At 39.5% G+C, this 26,479-nt stretch overlaps 1 protein-coding gene across 3 annotated transcripts in view; it reads right to left on the reverse strand.

The window, feature by feature from the left end:
• The window catches only part of LOC137160848 (uncharacterized), a 258,303-nt gene that overhangs the window by 178,621 nt on the left and 53,203 nt on the right, over positions 1-26,479 (reverse strand). Inside the window, exons 5-6 of one of the 3 annotated variants that reach the window (XR_010921987.1) lie at positions 12,877-12,948; positions 11,442-11,484 (exon numbers count right to left, since the gene is read on the reverse strand). Coding sequence is in view for 1 of the 3 variants with exons in the window: in XM_067559764.1 (XP_067415865.1) it covers positions 11,442-11,484 (43 nt within the window). In the remaining 2 variants the exon portion in view is untranslated. Of the gene's footprint in view, positions 1-4,671; positions 4,763-11,441; positions 11,485-12,876; positions 12,949-26,479 lie in introns of those variants that run through there. The other 2 variants (XR_010921985.1, XM_067559764.1) reach the window with 2 other exon arrangements.

Consider the following 26,479-nt stretch of genomic DNA (forward strand, 5'->3'; position numbering starts at 1 on the left):
TACTTGACTACACTACTCTCCTTTAAAGATGAAGGAGTAAAGACTGTTGTTCAAAGCAGCATACAGGCATTCCCTATGTCAGCAAATAAGGTCCTTAGCTCATGACAAGCAGAAGTTCCACATTTGTCATCTCTTTTTGAGCAGCCTGCTTAGACCAACTACAAAAATATTTATCAAGATCAGGTTCTGTCAATATGATGTGGTTCTGGAAGACCTTGACCCAATCCCCTTTAATTAATATAGCAGCATGCAATCAAGAAACAACCAGTTAAGGCACCATGCAACCATAACTCTGCCCCCCAGGCAGTGATGGCATGAAAAAGCTGACATCTTTAAAAGTCAGTTTTATCTATTCTAGGACCACAAATACAAAAGTGCCTTCATCTTAATCATATAGTTATTTTACGGCCTCACTACAGGGCAAGGTTAAGATTGTTTGGATTTAATTACATATAACCTGTGTGGTTTCCCTTTAACTGTTGCCTTTACTGAATTTCCTGGATTTTTAACACTAGGTCTCAGGATCACTACAACATGCCTATAATGTCTTTTACCCTTAAATCACTAATACATATTCTTAATCTTAACTCCATTTTAACATAATTTTGTTTTGATCTGGGAATACAAAAGTATGTGAGATCACCTTAATGCTTTCTAAACTACTGAAATGCTGTAAGTAAGGTGAACATTTCTCTGAAGTTTTTACTGACCCAGGTATTGTCAATATCAGTTGTTAGAAATATCACTATATAAAAGGATACAATGCAGACAGATTATGCTGATATACACCACTGTCAACATGTTGTGAGGTATTATAGACCCTTTAATTCTCAATCACAGAAGGAAACATTGGGGAATGAAAAAAGACCAATAGTGCTTCACACACAATTTGGCATTGGGGACAGTGTGTATTATGGCTTCCATATGTCTCAGGCTACTAAATGCATTCTTAACGACAAGCTCCTGTTGAGAGAAATCTGCACAGTAGCTTGGGTATTCTATCTAAAGGAAAAAGTCACTTTGTTCAGATTTGTCCTGAACCTTGCCTCAGTGCTGCTTCTGGATGTTCTGGGAGCATCCTAGGTGTCCCCAAAAGGTGTGAAATGTCAGAATTCTCTTGCAGACTTCCTTACCACTCACGATGTGCAACAATAAAAATATTTTACCAATGTCAGGGGAACTAGATCCTGACTTTGATGACTCAGGATCTGAGCCCCTTCCAAAATTGAGGTTGACTCAGCATCTGAACCCTCCAGTCTGAGTGGTTCATCAGGCACTGAAGCACATCAGGATCAAATACCTCTTTTGTACATTGGCACAATAAGTTTCACGCACCTGGCCTTTAAATGAGTGCATTTGGTGCAGTTCTTTCTCCAACCTCTCTAATAAGGAATGTTTTTTCTCCTTCAAGATTAAACTTAAAGGAATCAAAGATTCTTAGTGGAACCAAAATACTAGGATCCAAGGTATCATCATTCTTGTCACCGAGACTTGAGGAGCAGAATTATCATCAAAGCTGAGTCAGGCTGCTCCAAGAGGATTCATCTGCAACCTCCACTCTTGCTCTGAGAAAGCTCCACATGGCACAAACTGAACAGGCCTGGATAGAATGGCTTTTGCCCAGTCAGGTGGAGCAAGCAGGTGTATTTTCTGGCATCAGGATCTCTCTCCCGGTTGGCCATCTTTTATGACCACTGACCCAACAAGAAATTAGTAATCTACCCTCAGCACTACATTCTGTAAGAACATTTTTCAAAATACTATTCAGAAATATCATAGAAAATGACAAAATACCTGTTTTTGCAAACTACGGCTGGTAGCAGAAAAGAGAGGAAATAGGGATATGTGACAGTATGGATCTTTTCTAACCTGTCAGAACATTTAGATCCTTCAACTGATGTGTTCATCCCCCTAATGGTTATTTGTATGCAATGGTTCTGGGACTCCCAAAGCACAGCTTGGGCTAATTCCTGCAGTGGGGGGTGTGCAGAGATCATTCCCCATCAAGGAAAAATGGCTTCACTTTCCATTGTATGGCTTATCAAAGAAATTAAATACAGTTGCAAGCCTAAAGCAAAATTTCCTTGCTTCTGGAATGCCAGTGACATGATTTTCCTACCCAACATCTGTGATAAAATTTAGTTTGAAGTCCCATTATAAAGAGTCAAGTTATAAACATTACTTTTCTACTCAGAGTCCTGTGAAAAGCAATCACGGTATTACTGTCAACCGTGGTAAAAGTAATCTTACAAATATCCTCTGTGCTTACCGTTTTATTACAGTGTCGCAGCAGTGATACAATATACTATAGTTAAGGTCAAGATGGCCATTCCACTCTAAGTCCCTATTTTCAGAGGCTTTCAATTTTCTTTAAAAAATTACCTTTGGGGATGAAATTTGTTGTGCTTGTTCAGCCCACAGGTGATATTTTTTCTGTGTGTGTATGTGTAAGTTGGTAGTAAATCTTTTCAGCTATTTTTGAGTTATCAGAACAAGAAAATCTTTTTGGTTTTAAATACATTAAGATATTTTTGCACTTTAATAATTCCAAAATACCTTCATGTTTTAAATTTCAGTCCAGGTGCGTACTGTACATTCAAGAATACACACTTCACTTTTTAGGGGGATGAAGAGTGGGAGACAGACCGTCAAGAGCCAAAGAAAGTTTAAAGCAACTACAAGTAGAACCTCACAAATTCACACTGCTAAGTGAGAAATATATTGCAAATTATTTAATTTTATTAAGTAGTCCCCTGATTCTGCAATTTGCTCTGGGAAGGTAGAGCCCTGCACTCACTTGGACGTTTGCCTGCATGGATCAGACTGCTGGACTGGAGTCTCAGTTAGCCACCTGTGATTTAACAAGATTTTACTTTCAAAATTAGCATTGGGCCAAAATCAGAAGCATTTATCCAATGACTTTCAATTCTGGGGGAGTAAGGGATGGAGAGAGGGGAAGCTTATTGTTGTTAGATGGAACTTAGATGTGAATCCCCTTTTGTTTCATATTGGTTTCAAAAAATAAAACCCTTACTGATGAACTGTATTTTGCACAGGAAAAAAAGAAGCAAGGAAGCAAAAGACACAATTAGCCCAAAGAATTGTACATCACCACAAATATCCAACTTTGTGGGCTGGCTATTGTAGCATCCTATTTCTGTTCACCCCATATCCTCATGCCTTAAAGCACAAATGGCAAAAATCTCACAGTAATGGTTAAAAACCTGTCGTTACTTCTACTTCTTGAGGATCCATCCCGCCAAGTGACGCATTTCCCACGCTCTTTCCAGCACGGCTCATCCAAGGATCTTCAGTACACTAAAGCTGTATTGCTTCAGAACTCACTCCCGTAGTCCATAGGCAGATGAATACTCCTCAGAGTGGATTTTGCCTGCCTAAGGACTGTAGGGCAAGGCCCAGTTCCATAGTGATCACACTGCACTAAGGATTTTATTTTACATTAGCATCATTTTCATACATTACTCTAGATTTCACTTCCTGTTCACATTATGTTCACTTGTATTCCTATGCGTATGCTTATTGTACATTAGAAAAGTAAAACTGACAAAAATATAGCTATTTCATATGTCAAGGTATATTTTGAAATCCTATACTATTAAATGCTACCTGTGCCCGACAAATATAATACTGTGGAATACTCTGTCAAGACACTACCCCATGTTGGATAATCTAACCCCAGTGACTTGTAGATATTTGAGATATAAGTTGTCTCCTAAAACCACACATCTTTCTTTACTCATATTTAAATTGCAAACTCACATTACTCTGCCTGTCTGCATCACTGCCCTCATTTCCTTCTTGTTCTACACTTTGCCCGCTCATATTGCTGTGTTCTTACTTTGTCTCTTTCTCCCCTGTATCATGATCAGTAGAACTGGAGTCAGAGGATCCATGTTTCCTGGAGGAGCTGTTATTGACGGACACCAGAAAAACAGGGAACTTGGGGAGTTAGGCTGGAAGCAACTCAGTCACAGGGACAGAGCATGCACAGGATTTAATAAAGTTCCACTTGTTCAACTTAACCTGAATTCAGCTTCATTATTTGCTAGTGAAACATCCCCCGCACTGCAACCTGCACCTGAAATTTCCTCCTTCATCCAGTGTATCAAACTATCCTTAAAACTCACTCCTTCTGTTTAGTGTTCAACAGCTGACGTTCACTCCATTACTGATTACACCTTCTTTCCCCATCTTTACAGAAAAAAAAATCCAACACCCCTTGCAAGTTGTATACACAAATTAATATAAAAGGACTGTATTTGTTGTATCACTTGTCTCATTTTTAACTCATTCTGTCTTTGCCAATTGTCATTTCCACCTAAGGTGGCTCCCATTACTGCAGTATCTGAACACCACTAAAAGGAAGGGTAGGACTATTATTCCCATTTTACAGATAAGGAACTGAGGTACAGATAAAAATAAGTGACTTGCCCAAGGTCTCATATGAAGTCTGTGGCAGAGTACAGAATTGAAGCTGGATCTCTGGAGTCTCAGGCTAGCACCCTAGACTATTTAGAAGATTTAGCTGGTAGCAAAACTAAGTTTGGGGGTCTGAAACCTCTTTCCAGACACCAATTACATTATATATAAATCTGTAGACAAATTCCTTTTCAACACGAGATACTAATCAAATCTTAAATCAATTCTTACAATCAGCAGAATTTGTTTAGTGGTTTGGAAGATTTTGTGAAGTCATATGGATACGAAGATGAATTACACCGGATTTCCTTTCCATAATCTGCAAGAAGAGTTGCAAATTTTGTGGGTTTAAAAAATATATTATTCTAAAGAGAATTGAATACTTTACACAATTTTAAATACATACTATATGTTCTTTGTCTTTAAATATTGCTGCCCCTTCTCTTTCTGCTTCAGAGCATTCAAAAATGAAACGTGAAAGTGAAACATTTTACTGTGATTAAATAAAACAAAGACTGCTATTATTAAGAAAAATGGGAATTGGAATGAAAAATCTATAAAACAGGTGTCTTGGTCAGTAACCTTTTAAAAGAAATTTACACAAAACTAGGAGAAGTAACTTTTTGACAAGCTGGATTTGTTTTGTTAAGATGACTCTCACTTGAACATGTTAGGCGTATTTCTAGTTGTTCTATGCCAAAGATATAGAAAATACCTTAGAACTGAGACACTCTTAGTTTAAGCACTAGTCTAGAGTCTATCAGACAAACAGGAAAATTAATCCAAATTAACCAACAGTGTGACTTTCAAGTGGATGAATTAAACTGAACCAAATTCAGGCCACTTTAATCCTGAATGAGAGTGCCCACACAGGGGTGGTTTAATGTAATTTAACTAATCTATCTTCAAGTCTCACCTTTAGTTAATTTTGATTAACTTTCCTAAGTGCCCCTAGCAACACAAGTCCTAGGAGATATTTTACTAACAAATAAAACAGAAAATGCAAATAGGTCACATAATATACACCGCATTCAGGGTCCTACATCCCTAAAAATCAGACTTCAGTGCTTGCTAGCCCCCTCCCTGAAGGGGGGGACAAAGTGTAATGCAAGATCGGGTTTTGTAGAGCCTTAGCCCTTCTGAGCTTCTCTGTATCTCCTCTCTGACTAAACAATATTTCAGCAACTTGATGGCTCCTCCTCCAGCCCTGGAAGTGAAGGTTTAGTCAGGATTAGAGGAGTCAAAGGATTGACAGGACAACACAGGGGGTTGACAGGGGGACATAACTGTTGACATGGGGGTTGACAGGGGAACATAACTGGCATCCATTTAACTGAGTTTGTACTGTACTCTAAATGCATTATTGCATCTTTTTGAGAAAGAAACAGACTCCCAAAGTCTTTTTTGGGGGGTGAGAGGCTAAAATAGATTTAGAGTTCTCCAAAATTTGTAATAAAATATATGTACTTATCTTCTTTTCCATGTTATGTAAAACTTTCATACAAATAGATATGTTTACTGGGGATTATTTTTTTAAACCAATGCGTAAAAATTGTTGGGCCAAATTCTGATCTATGTTAAACATATACAAACACATTGATTTCAGTGGGGTTGAACAGACATCAAAGCAGAATTTGGCCCTCACATTTTGCGTAAGTAATCTACAACTCTCTGATGTATGTATTTTAGTGAAGATAAACTCTTCAGAGCAGGGACCTTTTTACATTCTGGATTTGGATGTCACCAGGTACATTTAAAGTACTATATAAATAAGAATGATTCACAAATCAGTGTTACTAAATGAAGAAATGCTTCAACCTTTTTCTGAATCTAAAACGGAATTAGGCCCTTTTCTGATGTTCAAAAAGATTTAGGTAATTTACAGGAAGACAGCAAAAAATATGCAGTGCTGTTTCTGTGTTAGGGAAACTCACATCTAAAATTCACATCTTTTGTGAATCTAACTAAGGAAATCAATTGGTGCCTTCATTTCCAAGTCATCTTTAAAGATTTGCTTGCAAAAACTGGCAAAGAGCTTGATCTCATTCGCAAAACTCTTGGAGTTTCAATCCTTAAGGTAGATGCTTGCTAAGTTTTAGGTGTGCTTCTTTAGATCTTCACTGCTGAGACTTTTCAGTTTGTCACCAATCAAAAATGCAAACCTTTCTCCAACTCCATCGTACTTATTCATTTTATTGTCCAATTGTGTTAATATGGTGTCTAAGACAGGATTGAAAGCCTCATATTGAAAAACGTTTTTGGGATCTGATGGCCTTTCACATCCTTTGCAAGTTCGTTTGGCATTACTTTCCTTCGTCAAGATTGTCTCTTTGAACACCATGGATATTCCTATCATTTCAGTTCTGTGAAGCAACAGCTTTCTTACATGCAACAAAACAAGACCATAATTCCGATAAAGGGTTTTGAAGGCCACCAAATAAACTGATTCATCTGAATGTCAAGATCAGGACTCTGCAATTTGTTTGCTCACAATGTTAATTTTTAATAACATACCATATCTCAGCCAAATCAAGCACCCCAGCACCCTCCAGACTCAGAATTGTGCAGGGCATTAGGACCCCATGCATCCTGTCCCACCCTCATACCTAGATCCATGTGGGTTTGGGAAAGAAAAATTCCAAGGTGCAGAAAGCCACAGAGCAGGAGGGGACTGGGAAGTTGTGGAGTGAGCTCTAAGGGCCAAAGAAAGTCAAGCGGAACAAACACAGAGGTAGCCTGAACAGGGACCTTCAGACACTGATGATGTCATCAGATTGTTTTCTACAGTATTTGCTCTCAATAGCCTCTTCTGCTGATTGGATACTGGCTTCACCTCCCTTTTGTTGCCTCCCTCACCATCTCTTAACTTCAGTCTCAACCAATTGCCTTCCATTCCCCCTCCTTCCTTCCCTTCTACTTTTCCTGATTCTTACCTCCTCTTACTCACACTTGACCTGTACTTTATTTTTGTTTAGGTAAAGTGAAAAGCCATCCCAAAATTATTTCAAACAAACAAATATCCAAACAATCAGAAGAAAAAAATGCAGGACCAATATGTTGTTGGCAAATCATCACTCTGCTTTTATGTTGTTGTTATTATTTATACCCCTTACACTGACTCTCTAGCTGGTCTATTTTGACTGTAAGATCTTCAGGGCTCTGCAGTATTATTGATAAAAGCTTTATTACATATAATATTTAACCACAGTGGAAGAAATGAAACCAATGACCTTCTCTGCTTCATTTTTCAATTACATAATGTCTTTTGCAACCCAAATTTTAATCTAGGAGGATAACAAGTGCTATACCTGATGAAAATTCAAAATTATGTTATTATGGGCCAAAGTACTCTATAATACACTACTATATTGTTCTGCTCTTTATTTCATTACCTTGTAAACTATATCCTCTTCCCAAGAAGTGGCAGTCATATATATCATCAGTTCCATCTACACTATATTTTGCCCATGCTAGGAAACCATTATCAATTTGTAAGTAGTTCTGGTTAACAAACTGCCACAATCACATTAGATCAAGATAAGCAATTCTGTTAGTGTTATCCTAAGTTAGTGATGAGAAGAGAATCTTAAAAGCAGCTAAAGACACAGGAAAAATTAGCTACCAAAAACATACAATATCGTTTTTCCCAGACTCGAGCACAATTACAAAAGCCTGGCAGAAATAATTCATGCCAGTTCAATGGGTATTTGATGAGGTAGTAGTGATGGCCATATTATTTCAGCAAATCTCCATGTCATCTATTAGGAAAAAGTCTACCTTCTGGGACATTAATTCTGCTATGGCTCTGATAGGCAAGAGGTAAAAATCAATAGGATTTAGGCTCATAAATCTCTTAGGCACTTTTGAAAATATTACCCAAGACCCTTAAAGCAAACCAATTCAGTTCTCTTGCATTCTAAGGAGATGACGACAACTAAAATTAATGTATCTTAATTGTTACCCCGATAAGGATCAGTACTAGATTTCAATTCCCTTAACTGTCAGATTCCTCATCTTGCAGCCCATTCTACAGTGTTGTGGCCTCTTTTCTTTCTAATCAAACTTGTCTATCATTACAGTTGGAATGAAATGCACAGAGAGTATATCCATAGAAGTTCACCTGTTGGTCAGCATAAGAGAGTAAGAGTATGTCTATACTGACGGCAGCAAAGTCACTGCCGTTAGATCGAGCTTTCTGGATCAATTGAGCGGTCAGTGTAGAGCCACTCAATCGATCAGGAAGCTGATGCTTGTAAACTACCCCCTCAAGTGGCGAAGCGCTGCTTCGACAGGAATGCAGATCCTGGCGGCATAGTGCAGTGAAGACGGCACGCAGAAGGGAAGCACAGCAGTCGACGGGAGTTATGCAGGCTACTCTGCGTAGCTTGCATAACTCCTGCCAACTGCCATCGAATCTCCAGATAAGTGTAGTCCAGGGCTAAGTTTTAATGGTTAATTCAGTATCTGACATCTATACTGAAGACAACAGGAGTTTTTCTGTATTTTGAATGAAATTATTTTAAGACATCTGTGGTAATTAATTTTGCATGTGCCAGAGGGATCAGACTGATGTTCAACTTTTGAATTTATTACCACTATCCCAACTGTTCTGTGGTTTTGGGTTTTTGGGTTTTTTTTGTGTTTTTTATCAATAAAAAGTATTTAGGAAAAGAATTTTACACCATTCCAGAGGTCGGGAGAATAGCTTATACTGTACTTATCTTTTAAAAAAATCAGATAGGGAATATTGTAAGAATTACAGACCAGAAAGCCAAGGAATACTGAATAAATTTGGTGAAACAGTAACTAAAAGGACAGAATTTTTATGAAACCCAAATGAACATTATATAATAGTAGGCCTGAAAGGATTAGATTTTTGTCAGTAAATATCGATTTCACCACTCACGCACAAACCAACAAAAAAATATTTCCATATATAATAATAGAAATTTATAGACAGGCAAAGTAAACAAAATGATTTTTGAGATCTTCTTAGAGTTTGATTTAAGGATATTTACTTTGCATATTTTGATATGTGATGCTAACACTGTGTTTTTTAATGGTTACAAAACTTAGACTTTTTGAATCTCAATATCTATTGTCATTAAATAATTACCTGACTCCTCCCATTTTCCTAATTTCCCAGAAAAATATAAATCAATCAAAATTGAAAAAAAAGCTTAAAAATAAAATGTGCTATTGTCTGTCAAAAGAACAAAAAAAAGAGTAAAAACTGACGTCTGCAAAGCCTATGTAATAGGGACAAAGCAGTACAACTTTTACAAAGGAAAATTATGTCATTCCTATCTTTCAGAATTCTTTGAACGATTCACAAATTTGTCAATAATGAAATTATTCAAACTAAAAGAGACACAGAGAAACTCCAGAAAGACCTAACAAAGCTAGGTGAGCTTCTACTGGACCAACTTGCTTGTTTCTCTTACCAACAGAAGTTGGTCCAGTAAAAGATATTACCTAACCCTCACCTCATCCCTGTACAAGAACAAGGGGTCACTCAAAGAAGTTTAAAAGGTGACACATAAAGGATTAAAGAAAAAACTTTTTTTTGTTTTTAAACACAAAGGAGTTAGCCTGTGCACTCGCTGCAAAGAAGATATTATATGGGGGCAAAGTGCTTAGCAGAACTTTTTAAAACATAGAAATGTATATTGATAAAATATACCAGCAATCCCATTAGATAGTATGAACACTTATAAGGGATATAGCCCGTGTGCTTGGGGACAGAAGCGAACCACTAAAAGCCTTCAGCTGAGAAGAAATTCTTCCCGTGAGCATGCTATTGCCTAATTGTCCATTACCAAGGCTTTACACCTTCCTCTGAAGACTAAGTTTTGTGCAGAATACTCGACTAGACAGACTGCTGGTCTGAACTACTATGGTAATTCCTATGCTCAAAAATACGAAAAGAAACGATCCACTCCTTTTTCCACTAAAGCCAAACACTCGAAGACAAAATGATCGATATCTTTGAAAACTAGTCATGACGTGCCACGCTGGCAATCTGGCTGGGTGGGTGAGCTAAATGAAAGGAAAGGGACAAGGCAAGGGAGCAATCTGACAACAGGGAAGAAGATTGTAACAAATTAAAGAATTATTTAAAGCATCATATTCACAAATACTTTGCTGTAAGCAAAGCTAATTGCAAGTAGATAATGGTTCTGTCTTTCTGGGACAAAACAGAAAAATACTTAAATTTATATTATTTTACTAGATGTTTACAGAATAAGTTTCTTATATAGAAAACTGTACAATTAAATAAAAATGCCAGCTCTTAAAAGTTGCTAAAACATCAGTAAGCTGATATAGAAAAAGGAGATTTCCTCTTAAGAGCACTGCCAAGTAGATGATATTTGCAGTGACATGCAAAACCAAGGAAGATCATGGATTCTTGCTCTGTAACAGAGCCTTTTATTTAGGTCAAACTGTATTGAACAAACATTTTAAAGGATGCTTCATATGGGCAAGCAGTAAAAAGCTAAAAAGTCAGTCAGAAGCTGGAGAGATCCTTCAAATGAGCTCTTTTTCTACTGTTTAGGACACTGATTTGCTCTTCATTTAATGTTTATCAGTAACTGTTTAGTATATTTTAAAAATCTGATATAAATCCCATCCCACTAGTGTTACTATGGATATCATGTATGGTGTCCAGTGACCTGTCTTCTGATGCCCTCCTGTTTTAGAAGAAGACAAATGATTTTTCAGAACTCCAGATTCCTACAAACTTGTATTAAAAACGACAGATTTTTCTTATAATCCAATGGATTTTTAAAAAATATATTGATTTTTTAATTAAAATTTTAATAGGAGAAGCAGAGAACATTTTATTGGACTTTTGGGTCATTTTGTATGTGTATTCAAACATTTTTTGTTGGTAAACTGTTTTGTCGGTATTAATTTTATACACAGATACTACCTGCGATTTTTATAAAAGCGAAAAGAAAACTGTACTACAAGTGTTTCGATGAAGTATTCCCCCTTACCTGTACTAGTGATCTTCTTACAGCCAATTCCAAAGAGGAAGGTCTGCACATATGGTGAGAGAAGAAATAAAAAAACAGGAGAGAGGTTTGCAGATCAGTCAGCCCCACTCTCGCTTTTTTCCCAACTTAATAATGTCACCGAAGATAAGAAATTTCTCAAAGTGCCCAACCAAACTTGGAACACTTTACAGACTTCCCCAGTGAACCAGTATCATCCCCTCTTGTTAAACAGCTAAAGAGGTTCATGGAGTTTGTAAAAACTCAAAGCAGCAGGGACTAATTATTACTGAACTGATCCCCGAACAGTTGAATTTCACTAAACACAGTCTGTTGTATTGTATAGTTCTTAATAACGGCCCATAAAAATTGAGCTTTAAAAATGTTACCAAACATAAATGGGCAAGGAAGTGCTTGCTTCAAGAGAATTTTTTTTTTCCTCTCCATAGTGATCACTTTCAGAAATTAGCAGTAAGGCTGGCAAGGAAATGTAAAAATAGAACAACTTGAATTGGAATTTCAAAGTTAACCAAATGATCTGCATGTATTAAAATGCAACTTAACAGAGTATTTGGAGCTCTCACACAGTCCCTATGGTTTGTTTATGCTGAATAATAACAACTTGCTGAAAAGTAGCAAGAATACAGCAGCTTGGTGACATTTCGAAATTATCACTGTGACAAGGGTTCTACATTGCATTTTGCTTAGCTATTCACTCATTCAGGTAGGATGCTTAAATAGACCACTGACATGTAAATACTGCTTATTTGAAAACTTTAAGCAAAGCATTCATCCTATAAATTTCATTGTTATTTTTGGTCCTGGTGTTCCATTCATAAAATGGTAAATAGCTAATGTAGGTCGCAAGTGAACATTATATAACACAAAACAAATATAAATATGGTCACTGTAGGATTAATCAGACTTCTCCAACATTATAATATAAAACTGCAATACATCTGAATACCCACTGACTTATTGAAACATACTTTAATTGAGGAAAGACTAACACTACTGAAATAATGAATTAATATAACCTCTCCTTCAGTTTCACTCAGCATGTAATATCAGTCTCTTAGAACACAAACCAACACCTCCTCACAGAAACGTTTATAAAATTATATCCCCACTCAAAGGAAATAGCAATTTTAAAAACATTTCCCAGAAGAACAATTCAATATGAAAAGTTTCCAATGAAAGTAAGTCTGTATTACAATATATGGTTTTATTCTAGATAATTATTATTATTAATAATAAATAATAATAATTTTCATTTATACCCACACAGATAAATCACACAGCTATATTTTTGTTCTTTGTTTTTACAGCTCCTAGCACAAAGGGATCCTGGTCCATGACTGGGGATCATAGGCACTATTATAATACAAATAAATAATAATAATAAAGTGCATTTATCAAGCATCTTTGAGTACCTCACCTGCACTTTGTCCACTAATTAATCTTATTTAGGACTTCTTCAACACTTATGGGAAGTTTCACACAGCCTCCACTGAAAAAACAACGAACAACAACACAACTTAGGATACCGTGCCAGAAAAGGTTTGGTTCTTTCCCTCATGTTCACAAAATCCTTCTTGACTGTAGCACAGGACAGGATAAATATCTCATACCAATTGTGATAGCAATACATACTACATATTATTGGAAAGGAGAGATTCCAAGCTTTCCAAAGCAAGGTGATGATGTCCAGTGCTGAATTTAACCAGATGTAGAACAGGGACTACTTGAAATTATATTTGGTGGCTATGAAGGAAACAAAGGTTTCTTTGTGTCCACCACAGGAATTCTTAACTAGCCCTAGTATGTTGTGTGGCCAACTTCTCAGACATGAACAGGAGGTAGCTAACAGGAGAGTTTCAGAGGGAACTTAGAGAGGGAGGGTGAGAGATGTCTCCCTTAAATAACATGATGGCCAACAGTAGTTATAAACTGCAATATATGCATCTTGTTTACTTTGCTGCCTGAAGCCAGAGGAGACTTCCATGTATAAAGTGCTAGCAGAGAAAAGAAGAGAAGAGTCTTACATTAGAGAGGAAAGCACAGACTCTCTAGAGAATTAGAGATGCTGAGGAATTCCTGGGCAACGAGATTCAGAAAGCATGACAACCCCTGATTCAAGAAACAAAGGAATTGGCTGTGAAGGAATTGGAGAGAGAGGAAATCATAGAGGAGGCTTAGCATTCTATAACCACAAGAAGCAAAGGACAAGGCAGCATTCTATAAGACTGAAGACAGATAAGGATGGGCAGATTAAGACAACCAGAAAACAAGAGGACCAGAAGGCATTCCACACAACTAGTAATAGCCAATCAATACTGTGTTTGAATGGACTGAAGAGGTATACAAGATACACCTGTAGATGGCTTCTCAGCCCAACTTGTAAGAAAATCAAGCCTACCTCGCAAAGAGGTCTCCAGCCAAGGATGATAGATGATCCTCACTGGTGATTCTATACTAAGAATGGAAAGAACATTTTGAAGGGGACAGGCAGAGAACAGGATGGTGTATTGTCTTCCTGGAGCCCCAACATGAGACATCACTCTAAAGACTAGACAGACTTCTGAAGTTAACAGACAAGGTGATGATGCATGTCAGCACTAATGACACTGCATCACAGAATCTCCCTCAAAATATAGATGACTTCAGGAAACTCAGCAGGGTGCTGAAAGAGAAGAATGTCTAAGTAATTTTCTCAGGGATCTTTCCTGTCCCATGGCAAAGGAAGGCAGAAGATTCTGAAAGTGAATCACTGGCTAGGTAAGTGGTATAAGTTAGAGGGTTCTGGTGTTGTGGGACATTGGTCCATTTTCTATGGGGAGAAAGGACTGTACAGTTTGGATGTGTCCATCTCAGTAGAAGGGGAACCAGTCTTCTCTGGACCAGGCTGGTTAGAGTGGTCAGGAGATTATTAAACTGCTAGCGAAAGACAAGAGAGGGAACAAATGAGCACTCATTTAGCACAAAATCATGAGGTAGAGAACGAAATTAATCAGGACACCAAAGAACATGAAAAGAATAAATTCTTTAATTGCTTAAGTAAAGAACAAGAAGAATTGGAACTGATCATTTATTAGCACAAATTCAAACAACTTAGTATTACTGAAACCTGGTGGGATGATTCATGTGATTAGATTGTTAAAATCAATGGTTATAATCTATGTAGGAAGAATTGAGTGGAAAAAAGGGTAGAGGGAGTGGCATTCTAAAAATGGCATTACCTGTTCCCAAGTTCTTGACAACTCAGAAGAAAATGATCTTGAATACTTATAAATCAAAGTTCTAAAACAGATAAGGCACAAGATGGGATACTAGTTGGTGTCTGCTCAAACCACCAAGTCACACTAGGGAGCACGATGACTGACTCCTCAAGCATCTGTCTCTAAAGTGTAGGGGGGGGGGGAAATTGTGTAATCATGGGGTGCTTCAATCTGAGTGACATATACTGGAGGTCTCATGATGTCAGTACTAAACATCGTAAGAATTTCTAAATATCATAGATGATGATAATCTAACTCAAAAAATATTGCATCCAGAATGGGTGAATTCTAAACCTCATCCTGACACAAAGAGGAAATTACTGGAGGTCTCATGATGTCAGTACTAAATTTTAGACCTCATCCTGATAGATAAATTCTAGACCTAAATTCTAGACCTCATCCTGACAGATAAAGAGGAAATTATTACAGAACTATAAAGTAGCGGTAGTTTAATCTTGTAATCATAACTCGATCACACTATTTTTGTGCAAACTGAATAGAGTCCAGGCTAGTAATATATATATTTGATGCTTTAAAACTGACAGTTTTACAAAGCTGAAAATATTTGAGGCAAATCAGCTGGGGGAAAGAATTTTAACAGAAAAATGTGAACGATAATTGGGAATTGTTTAAGAACATTTTACTAGATGCCAAAAAGCCACAATCAGACAACCGAGAAAGAAGGTCGTCACATTCATTAAAACATCAAGCTGGCTTATAGGGAAAGTGAAGGCAGATATAGATATAGCTATAGATATAGATGTATAACAACTGTGAGCAAGCTAGGAATTGTATAAGATTGATAAAGAAAGCAAGAGGACACAAGGAAAAATCTATGGCCAGCAGAGTTAAGGAAAATAAGAAGTGTTTTAAATATTTTAGGAATAAAAGGAATCCTAACAGTGGAATTGTCGGTTACTGGACAGAAATGGTACAATCGTCAATAACAATGCAGAAAAAGGCAGAAGTGTTCTATAAATACTTCTGTTATCTATTTTTCTCCAAATATAGAATGTAATCATATCATCACCTGATGATGATGATGGAAACTCTTTTCATTCTAACAGTAATCCAGGAGGATGTTAAACAGAAGATACTAAAATTGGACATTTTAAAATCAGAAGATTTGGAAAACTTGCCATCAAAAGTTTTAAAAGAGCTAGCCCAGGAGTTTGTTTGACCATTAATGTTGATTTTCAATAAGTTCTGGAACACGAGGGAAGTTCCAGAAAACTGAAAGAAAGCTAATGTTGTGCCAGTGTTTAAAAAGGTTAAATGGGACAACCTGGGTAATTATAGGGCTGTCAGCCTGACATTGATCCTAAGCAAAATAACAGAATGGCTGATACGGGACATGATTAATAAAGAATTAAAAAGGAAAGTAATATATTTAATGCCGATCAACATGTGTTTATGGAAAATAGATTTGTCAAACTAACTTTTTTTTTCTGAGTTTACACATTTGATTGATAAAGGTAATAGTGTTGCTGTAATAGACATTTTTAAGGCAATTTTTAAGAAGGATAACCAGGATGACCTGGGTAATTATAGGCCTGTCACTCTGACATCAACCCCAGGTAAAATAATAGACTGGCTGACACAGGACTCGATTAATCAAGAATTAAAGGAGGGTAATATAATTAATGTAATAAACATGGGTTTATAGAAAATGGATCCTTTCAAACTAACTTAATACTTTTTTTGGTTGAGATTACAAGTCTAGTTGATAAAAGTAATAGTGCTGACTTAATATATTTAGACTTTTAACTAGGTACCACAAGACATTTTGATTAAAAAGCTAGAATGATATAACATTAACATGGCACACATTCAATGGATAAAAAATGGCTAACTACCAGTTTTCAAAATGTAATGGTAAACAGGGAATCATTATTGAGCAGGTGTGTTTCTAGTATGGTCCAGGAAGGATTGGCTTGGCCCTATGCTATATAACATTTTTATTAAGAATGGAAGAAAACAAAATCTTTACTGATAAAGTTTGCAGAGGACACAAAAATTGGAGAAATGGTAAATAATGAAAAGGACAAGTCACTAATACAGAGTGATCTGGATTGTTTCATGAGCTGGGCACACACAAACTAATATGTATTTTAATACAACCAATTACAAAGTTATACACCTAGCAACAAAGTGTAGACCAAACTTAAAGGATGGAAGACTATCTTCCAAAGCAGTGACTCTGAAAAAGACCAGGGGTCCTGGTGGATAATTATCTGAACATGAGCTCCTACACAGCAAGCTGGATCCAACGGCAGCAAGTCTCAGGACCCAGGTCAACAGACTCAGGCTCACACTATGGTGCTAAAAATTACTATGTAGATGTTCAGGCTCGGGCTGGAGCTCAGGCTCTGAAGCTCACCCCTATCCCTAGGCTTTAGAATCTAAGCTCCAACTTGAGCCCGAACATCGACACAGCTATTTTTAGCACCTCACAGTGAGCCTGAGTCTGTCAACCCAGGCTCTGAGACTCACTGCCATGGGATCCTGCTTGATGTGTAGACATACCTATTATGGCCAAAGGGTAATGCTAATGAGATCTTTAGATATATAAATAGGGGAATCCCAAGTAGGAGTAGGGAGGTTATATCTCACAATAGCAACACGTCCTCTGTTAATCAAGTAACCTATAGCAGCATCTCTTGTTCAGTGTGCCACACACATTTAAAAGCTCAAATTGGCCTGATCAGCCACTCATGTGTTCACAGAAACCAAACCAACCAGTGATGTCATGGTCATCTTCAAACTCAAAGGACAAACAACTACCACCAACAAACAACAACTCTGTCCACTTTCTGGTGTCCACAATTCAAGAAGGATGTTGATAAACTGGAGAGGCTTCAGAGAAGAGTCACAAGAATGATTAAAAGGACTGGAAAACATGTCTTACAGTGAGGGACTCAAGAAACTCAATCTATTTATCTTAACAAAGAGAAGTTTAAGGGATGACAATCACTGTTTATAAATACCTACATGGGGAACAAAATTTTGATAATGTATTCTTCAATCTAGCAGATAAAGGTATAACATGATCCAATGGCTGTAAATTGATGACAGAAAAATTCAGACTGGAAATAAAGGTGCAACATTTGAAACGTGAAGTTAATTAATCACTGGAACAATTTACCACGGGTTATGATGGATTGTTCATCACGGGCAATTTTTGAAATCAAGAATGGATGTTTTTCTTAAAAACACGCATCGGTTCAAACAGGAATTAATTCTGGTAAGTCCTACGACCTGTATTACACTGGAGGCCAGACGAGATGATCACAGTGATCCTTTTTGTTCTTATCATCTATTAATGGTGTAGGTCAGCTGTTCTCAACCAGGGATCCATGGACCCTGGGCCCTGCAGCTGAAGTCCGGTGCCCTGAGCTCCAGCACTCCCACGAGGCTGAAACCGGGAGTGGAGCTGCGAAGAATCCCGAGCCCAGTGCCCCAGGGCTAAAGCCCCGAGCTCCCCCCACACACACCCGGGGCTGACGTCTGGAGCCCCAATCCCTCCTCCCTCCATGGGTGAAGCCTTGTCCCCGGCCTCCAGTGGTTGAAGCCAGGAGCCCCAAGCATCTGCCCTCTCTCCCCTCCCCCCAGATGGGCCCTGAAGTTTTTATAGCATGTTGGGAGAGAGCTCAGAAAGAAAACGGTTGAGAACTCTGGTGTAGATCATAGAGCTGGTTTACAAAAATGGGTTCTTTTTGACAGGAAATTTTGAGTTTCCAGCAAAACATTAAAATCTGAAATATTACAGTTCTCAAATGCTGGCATGGTTCCTCATGGGAGTTGTAATTTGGGTACCTCATGCTCCCATTCTCCTCTATAGGCCATGCCCTCTGGTTAGACTACATCACTCATGGCACACTCCTGGCAAGAGGAGGCCGTACATCATGGCAGTCACTGGCAATTTTGGGGCAGGGGGGAAAATTTTATGGCCTATAGTATACAGGATGATCACAGTGGTTCCTTCTGGCCTTAGAATCTATGAATTACTGCAGTGCATCCTGGGAAAAGTAAAGTGGTTGGGGATCCCAGAACATAAAGGAGAAGGGGAACATGAAGCAGTACAGTTCCCATGAGGTGCCCCTGAAGCATACTAGGTCCTCACAAAGAAGCATTTCAGACTCAAAATACTTTGGTTTCAGATGAAAAATTTTCATTTTTTTGGATGTTTAATTTTCAGCAAACAATCTAAATCATCAGTCAAAAAGAGTGTCAAAAATAAAGTTGACCAGTTAGCAAACAAACCAACATTTGATAAAGACTGAGGTTTTGATAAGGACTGTCTGCAAACTCAACACACATAATGAAGTTTACAATTTTAAGTTAGTAAAGCAACCAGAAGAAAACATGAAGATTATTTTGTCTCCTTTCACTCAGGCTTGCCTCAGGAAGTCTCTTTCAATCCCTGGCTGCTTTTGGATCTTTAGGTAGCAGCAATGGCTGGGGCACATGCCCTCTTCCCCTCACTCATTACTTTCCAACTGCACCTTGCGAGATGTTTGCTACTTTTTTTTTTCAGATACGGATATTGTTAAAGTAATGCATCTCAGGACTGGCTTACTGTAACATACTGTAAATTGGGTAGGGTTACACCTAAAAATTATACAAAAACTTCATTTAGTATAGAAGAGAATTGCCTATTTGCTTAGTAGAGCTCCCTTAGGGAAGAATATTACTACGGTGCAATACTTCCTACTTCTTTCTGTAATACAAGGTAGTAGCTTTAACTGATAAGTCCCTAAATAGTTTGGGTCTTGGGTTCCTTAAAGATTGCCTCTCTCTCTGTTTGGATTTTCCCACTAATTGAAATCAGTCAAACAGCTCAAATGAGGGGGTTACTTACCTGTAACAGGAGGTTCTTCAAGATGTGTGTTCCCTATCTGTATTCCTTGAGAGGACTTCTAGGCCAGTCCCCTGTACTCAAGGCAGGGCTAAACATTATCTAGACCATCCCTGAGAAGTGTTTGTCTAACCTGCTCTTAAAAATCTCCAGTGACGAGATTCCACAACTCCCCAGGTAATTTATTTCAGTACTTAACTACCCTGTCAGTTAGGAAGTTTTTCCTAATGTCTAATCTAAACCACCTTTGCTGCAATTCAAGCCCATTGTTTCTTGTCCTATCCTCAGAGGTTTAAGAGAACAATATTTCCTCCCTTCTCCTTGTAACAAACTTTTACGTACTTGAAAACTATCATCATGTCACCCCTAAGTCTTCTTTTCTCCAGACTAAACAAACCAAATTTTTTTATCATCCCTCACAGGTCATGTTTTCTAGATCTTTAATCATATCTGTTGCTCTTCTCTGGCCTTTCTCCAATTTGTCCACATCTTTTCTGAAATATGGCACCCAGAATTGAACACAATACTCCAGTTGATGCTTAATCCGTGTAGAGCAGAGTGCAAGAATTACTTCTCATGTTTTGCTTACAATCACTTCTCTAATACATCCCAGAATGTTGTTTGCTTTTTTTGCAAAAGCGTTACACTGTTGACTCATATTTAGCATGAGATCCAGTATGACCCCCAGATCCCTTTCCGCAGTACTTCTTCCTAGGCAGTCATTTCCTATTTTGTATAGGTGCACCTGATGGTTCCTTCCGAAAGTGGAGTATTTTGCATTTGTCTTTATTAAATTTCATCCTATTTACTTCAGATCATTCCTCTAGTTTGTCCAGATCATTTTGAATTTTAATCCTATCCTCCAAAGCACTTGCAATCCCTCCCGGCTTGGTATTGTCCACAAACTTTATAAGTGTACTCTCTATGTCATTATCTAAATTGTTGTTGAAGGTATTGAACAGAACCAGAACCAGGACCGATCCCTGCAGGACCCTACTCAACATGCCCTTCCAGCTTGACTGTGAATCACTCGTAACTACAGTCTGGGAACGGTTTTCCAGTCAGTTATGCACCCATTTCATAGTAACTCCATCTAGGTTGTATTTCCCTAGTTTGTTTATGAGAAGGTCATGTGAAACTGTATGAAAATTCTTACTAAAGTCAAGATATATCACATCTACAGCTCCCCACCCCATGCTTGTTACCTGTCAAAGAAAGCTATTAGTTGGTCTGACATGATTTGTTCTTGATAAATTCATACTGACTGTAACTTACCACCTTATTATCTTCTAGGTGTTTGCAAATTGATTGCTTAATTATTTGCTCCATTATCTTTCCAGGTACTGAAGTTAAGATGACTGGTCTGTAATTCCCCGGGTTGTCTTTACTCCCCTGAAGCATGAAGGATGTCAAGAAGCTGATGCTGTTTGTCCTATACTTCCACCAATGGAATATGCAGATCCCCAGCCACCCTGCATAAGAGGTCCTGGAACTGATGAATGTCATCCGGCAGTGAGGGGGTGGCCAAGGACACTGCAGCATCTGGAGATGACGACGGGAACCATTCCTATTTTGGCAGTACCATCAGAGCCGGGATGAGTAGCTCATCCTCAAAAACTGGTTCCAAACCCCTAATCAAAAATGCCCAAAGCATGGAGAGGGGTGAATCCTTTCTTGCTGAACCGGAAAGTTCCAAAGATGGATATTGAGGCTAAGACCCCCAGTACAGGCAACAGGACAGTTCTGTCAGATACCATTGAGGGCCCCATGGAATGAGATACCAGTGGCCTCTCTCTTGGGGAAAGGGAGGGTATTGCCACTGAGTTGGCACAGCTTTAGGGTACTCATATCAACAATAGGGGAAAGGCAGTCCCTGAGTTTCATCTGAATCCTCTGATGACAATAAGTTGGAGCCCAGTTCCAATGGTGATACCATCAGAACTGGTGGAACTGTATGAACTGTAGGAAAGCGAGTGGAAGCCTGACTTCAGTGAGGTAAGTCCAGGGTAGGAGAGCACATCTCCCTAGGTTCTAACTGCAGAGGAAGGTGAGGAGACCTTACTTTCCCCAGAGCAAAAAGTTCATGAGTCCCAGGCACCAACTCCAACCTCCCTTGTGTGAGAGCATGCACTCCAGAGCCAGAACCGGAGCCAAAGTGAAAGACTGCTTTGGAACTGATGGTTCCCTTGACTTAGGGGGTGACAACTTGGAAAGTGTACAAGGCTCAATGGATGGTACCAGCAGATCCACCAGCCTGTGTGACTTCTGATCATGCTTGAGCCTTGGAACGTGATACTTCTCTGTGGCTGGAACTAGTGGAAGGCACATCATCCTTCTTGGGCCTGAAAGAAGACTTACTGCTATGCTTATGTTTATGCTTTCTTGCTTCACAACTAGGCCCAGCACAGGGCCCATAGTATTGGTGGAACCAGACTCGATCTCCATAGCTGGAGGTGCACTCCTGGGTTTCTCAGGCCAAAGCACAGAGTAGGTTCCCCGGCCTGGATCTGACTGCAGCCACATGGCAATCTACATGAGGTGCTTCTTGAAGGGAGAGCCCAAACTTCCCGGGTATGGCTTGGGAAGGAGAGTCAGATACTGCACCTGGATGAAATGTGGGCTTCTCCCAAGAAGTAAAGACAATGTTGGTGCTCATCACTGACTGAGAACGAACACGGATCTTGAACCCCGGCATCTTCAACATAATCCAGTACCCAAGCATGGGTGCTGGGGTGAGGGGAGGAAGGACTGGAGAAAACGGAGTCCCCAAAGTCTCTTATTTTCTGAAACTATTACTAAACACTAAAACTACAGTAAAAACAACAAAAAGAACTATGTACATCTCTGAAAACTGGCAGGAGTGACTCATTTTGTTTTGTTTTTAAGTGTGTCATTGATGAGAAGACATTAGCAGCTCCAACTCGGACCATGAGGTGGTGAGAAGGAACTGAGGGTGCAGTCAGTCCACCCTGCCCTTTATCACCTCAGATGAAACTATGAGGCAGAGCAAGGGCACATGCATGGACCAACGGACACTACTACTTTCAAATTCTCTGGCTCTGGACGCATTGCACATGCATACATCCCTTAGTGGAATACAATTGGGACCATCACTCAAAGAAGAAGAATAGCAACATAGTTTAAATAGGATGGGAATAGTGACCAGGTACTTTCAGTGAGGAGCTCTGTAGTCAGGTACTTGCTTACCTCTGGGAGTGTTCAGATTTGTTGACGTATGTGGCATGCTGCAAGGTATACGCTCTCAGACTGCTGAAAAAGTGGTGCATTGAATAAAAGTATGCTGCCAGAATGAAAGTGGTCCTGTGTCAACTAGAAGTATGCAGCAATCTTAATGAAAAAATATTTTATCCAAGCTAAATATATAATAGGAATAAAATTATTTAATGGGAATTTTGGCTCTTGAAAATGAAAATAAAGGTAAAGTAAGGGTAGTGGGGAGGATAAAATATATACATAAAGATCTAGTATATACTATTAGGAATGTGCATGAACATAAGTGGTTGAAGGCTGAGTCAAACGATGTGTACAATACACAAAATGGAATTAGAGCATAAAAGGACAATTAATACATCTAGTACAAGGGCAAGAAGCCAAGCAATGAAATAACAAATGATAACTGTCAGTAGCTAAGGAGAAGATTAGAATATAAAGATGATAATGCTGTAAAGCTGAGAAGAGAGAATGTAAGCATTAGGTCAAAAACAAAACAAAGACTAAGGTAAAATAATTGAAAGGAAAGAAAAAGTTATGTTTTTGTCATATAACTTAGAATTCACTAGGTTGGATGCCAGTTCAGAATTTCCTGCATTACCATTACAACTGGAAAAATAAAAGGCCCAAAATCCCTTAAAGAGAAGATACATCTCCTTTTCAAATTTGACACTAAAAGATATGTGGTAAGAGAATTTTTCTGGTGTAGAAGGATTACATTTCTGCAATTCCCATTCCTATTTTCAATCTGTACTCATTTTAGAGACTATAAGGAATAGTTTAGCTCATCTTTACTGTCACTGGAATTGAGAACAATGGTCTTATCATAACAGATAAGTAAGACCTTTCATGGTGTAGCTGGTAGAAAAATGGGTAAATATGTTCCACTAAAAAATTCCAAAATTTTCAGCAAAACAATCCCAACACTAAAAAATAAAAATTCAATTTTCAGTTCAGTCTTTCCCTTTCTCTGTCACTTTTGAGAGGCATGGAAAAGGGAATCAGGGTGGGGAAAAAGTCCAAAGTTGACTGCAAAGAGTCACAAAGGGATCTCACTAAACTGGATGATTGGGTAACAAAATGACAGATGAAATTCAATGTTGATAAATGCAAAGTAATGCACATTGGAAAACATAATCCAACTATATATACAAAATTATGGGGTCTAAATTAGCTGTTACCACTCAAGGAAGAGATCTTGGAGTCATCGGGATAGTTCTCTAAACACAACTGCTCAATGTGCAGCAACAGTCAAAAAAGCTAACAGAAAATTGGGAACCATTAGGAAAGGGATAGATAATAAGACAGAAAATATCATAATTTCACTTCGTAAAATCCATGGTACACCCACAACTAGAATATTGCATGCAGTTCTGCTCATCCCATCTCAAAAACATATTAGAATTGGAAAAGGTGCAGAGAAAGGCAACAAAAATTATTAGGGTTATGGAACAGCTTCCATCTGAGAGGAGACTTCAAAGACCAGGATTGTTCATCATGGACAAGAGACAAGTAAGGGTGAGATGACAGAGGTCTATAAAATCATGACTGATGTGGAGAAAGTGAATAGGGAAGTGTTATTTACCCCTTTAGGTAACACAAGAAACAGGGGTCACCCAATGAAATTAATAGACAGCTTGTTTAAAACAAACATAAGGAAGCACTTTTTCACACAACACACAGTCAACAGTTAATTACATGATCACCTACCATTTTTTCCACAGAACCTGTGCTCCTTTCAGTGCACAAGATAGGTGATGCTCACTATATGAGCAGCTAGTCCAGAGGACTTCAATCTGTGGGGTGCGCCCCTTTGAACGCTAGGGGGAGTGCAGCAGAGCCTGGGCCATCCCCCATGGTTGGCAGGGAGGAAGCACTGCCCTGCTTTGCCCAAACTCTGCTCCAGCCCCACCCTCCAACTGTGGCTCCGGCTTCAGCTCCCGACCCCTCTCCCAGGGCCTGGCTGCCAGCCACAGTTCCCCAGCTTGGCCCCTGGCCACTGTGGCCCCGCTTCCAGCCAGAGTCCTCAGCCCTGACCGTGGCCCTGCCTTCAGCCCCAAGTGGGGAGGGAGGTGGAGGTGCGGACAGGAGTAAGGGGGGCATGACATAAAATGTTTGGGGACCACTGAGCTAGTCAATATTTTGTGTTTACCTTGTTGTGATGCATGCAGCCCCAGGCCTTATTTACTGTACACTATTCAAACTCTCCTTTGAAGACAGAATTATTAATTTCCTGATGGGATTTTCTGTGGTGCTCATCACTACAGTAATTCAAGTGCTTCAGAAATATTAATGAATTTATCTTTGCAACACCCCCCCCCCCCCCCCCCCCCGTGAGATAAGGAGGTAGTATTATTATTCCCATTTTATGGATGGGGAGCTCAGGCACAGAGAGATTAAAGTCAAAATTTTTAGCTAAGTTTGGTGCCCAATTTGAGACAATTGGGACGTGATTTTTCAGAATACTTGGCATTATGTACCATTTTATATATTCAAGCACAGGTGCCATTGATGCTGTGGGTGCTTAGCACATTTGCCAATCAGTCCCCTAGGTGTCTCAAGACAGGCACACAGAAAATGAGGAACACAATTAGCAATCAACTGTGAAAACTTTCATTTAAGTGGTTGCCCAGCATCATACAGGAACTCTGTAACAGAGGCAGGGATAGGCTCCAGTTCTGCAGGACAGCATTCAGCTGCCTTAACCAAGTACTCCTGAGGGAATGCTGCTGCAGAATTTTAAAAATTCTGTGACAAAAAATTAAAAATCTGCACAATATTTTATAATTCTGCACATTTTATTTTTCAATAAATACACGTGGAAGTTCCAGAATGGCACTGGAGAGCACAGGCCACTGGCTACATGGAGATAGGAGATCACCCTGCAGACCCCCCCCAAGTCCTGCGCCCCCCCCAACACAGACATGAGGCTGAACCTGACCCCAACACAGCACAAGGGCCAGACCTGCCCTAGAAACACCCCAGGGACCCTGCCCCTCCAAACCAGGTGCATCAGGTGTGGGAAGGCAGGTTCAGCCCAGCAGGATCCAAGTATGGAGGGGCTTCGTGTGGGGGATCCAGGTGTGAAGTGAGAGGGTTTTGTGTGGGGCAATCTGGGTGTGGGCAGCTCAATGAGGGGTCCAGCTACAAGGGGGATCTGGATGCACAGAGACTCATTGGGGGGGGTTCTGTGTACAGGGGCAATAGGACTCTTCAGGCAGGTCTGGGTGTGGGACTCAGTGGGGTGAGAGTCTGGGTGCAGAGGACTCGTTGAGGTGCAGGGAGTGAGGTGCACGGAGGTTGGGTTCATGGGGATGGAGGTTTGAGTGCAGGAGGCTCAGCTGGGGTGGACTGGATGCAGAAGTGGGGCTTCAGATGCAGGGGGGTGGAACTTGGCCTGGGTGCAGGGAGGGTGGGGCTAGGCAGGGGGTTCTGGGTGCAGGGGAACTCTGGATGCAGGGGGTGAGGCTCAGTGGGGTGAGGCTCAGCAGGAGGTCTGGGTACCAAGGGTCCAGATGTATGGGAATTGGGTGGATGGGGGAGCAACTCCCTGTACAGTGACTTCTCCTCCCGTGGCTGAGGAGCAATGGGGGCAGGAAGCAGGAGCAGGTGGTGCAGAGCTTCCTGTAGCCAGGGGAGGCTTAATAGGGGGTGGATCTTATCTGGCCCTGGCC

Source organism: Emydura macquarii, unplaced genomic scaffold (assembly GCF_026122565.2).
Source record: "Emydura macquarii macquarii isolate MOO-44397 ecotype Brisbane River unplaced genomic scaffold, CSIRO-AGI_Emac_v2 contig_2205, whole genome shotgun sequence".
NCBI lineage: Eukaryota > Metazoa > Chordata > Testudines > Chelidae > Emydura > Emydura macquarii.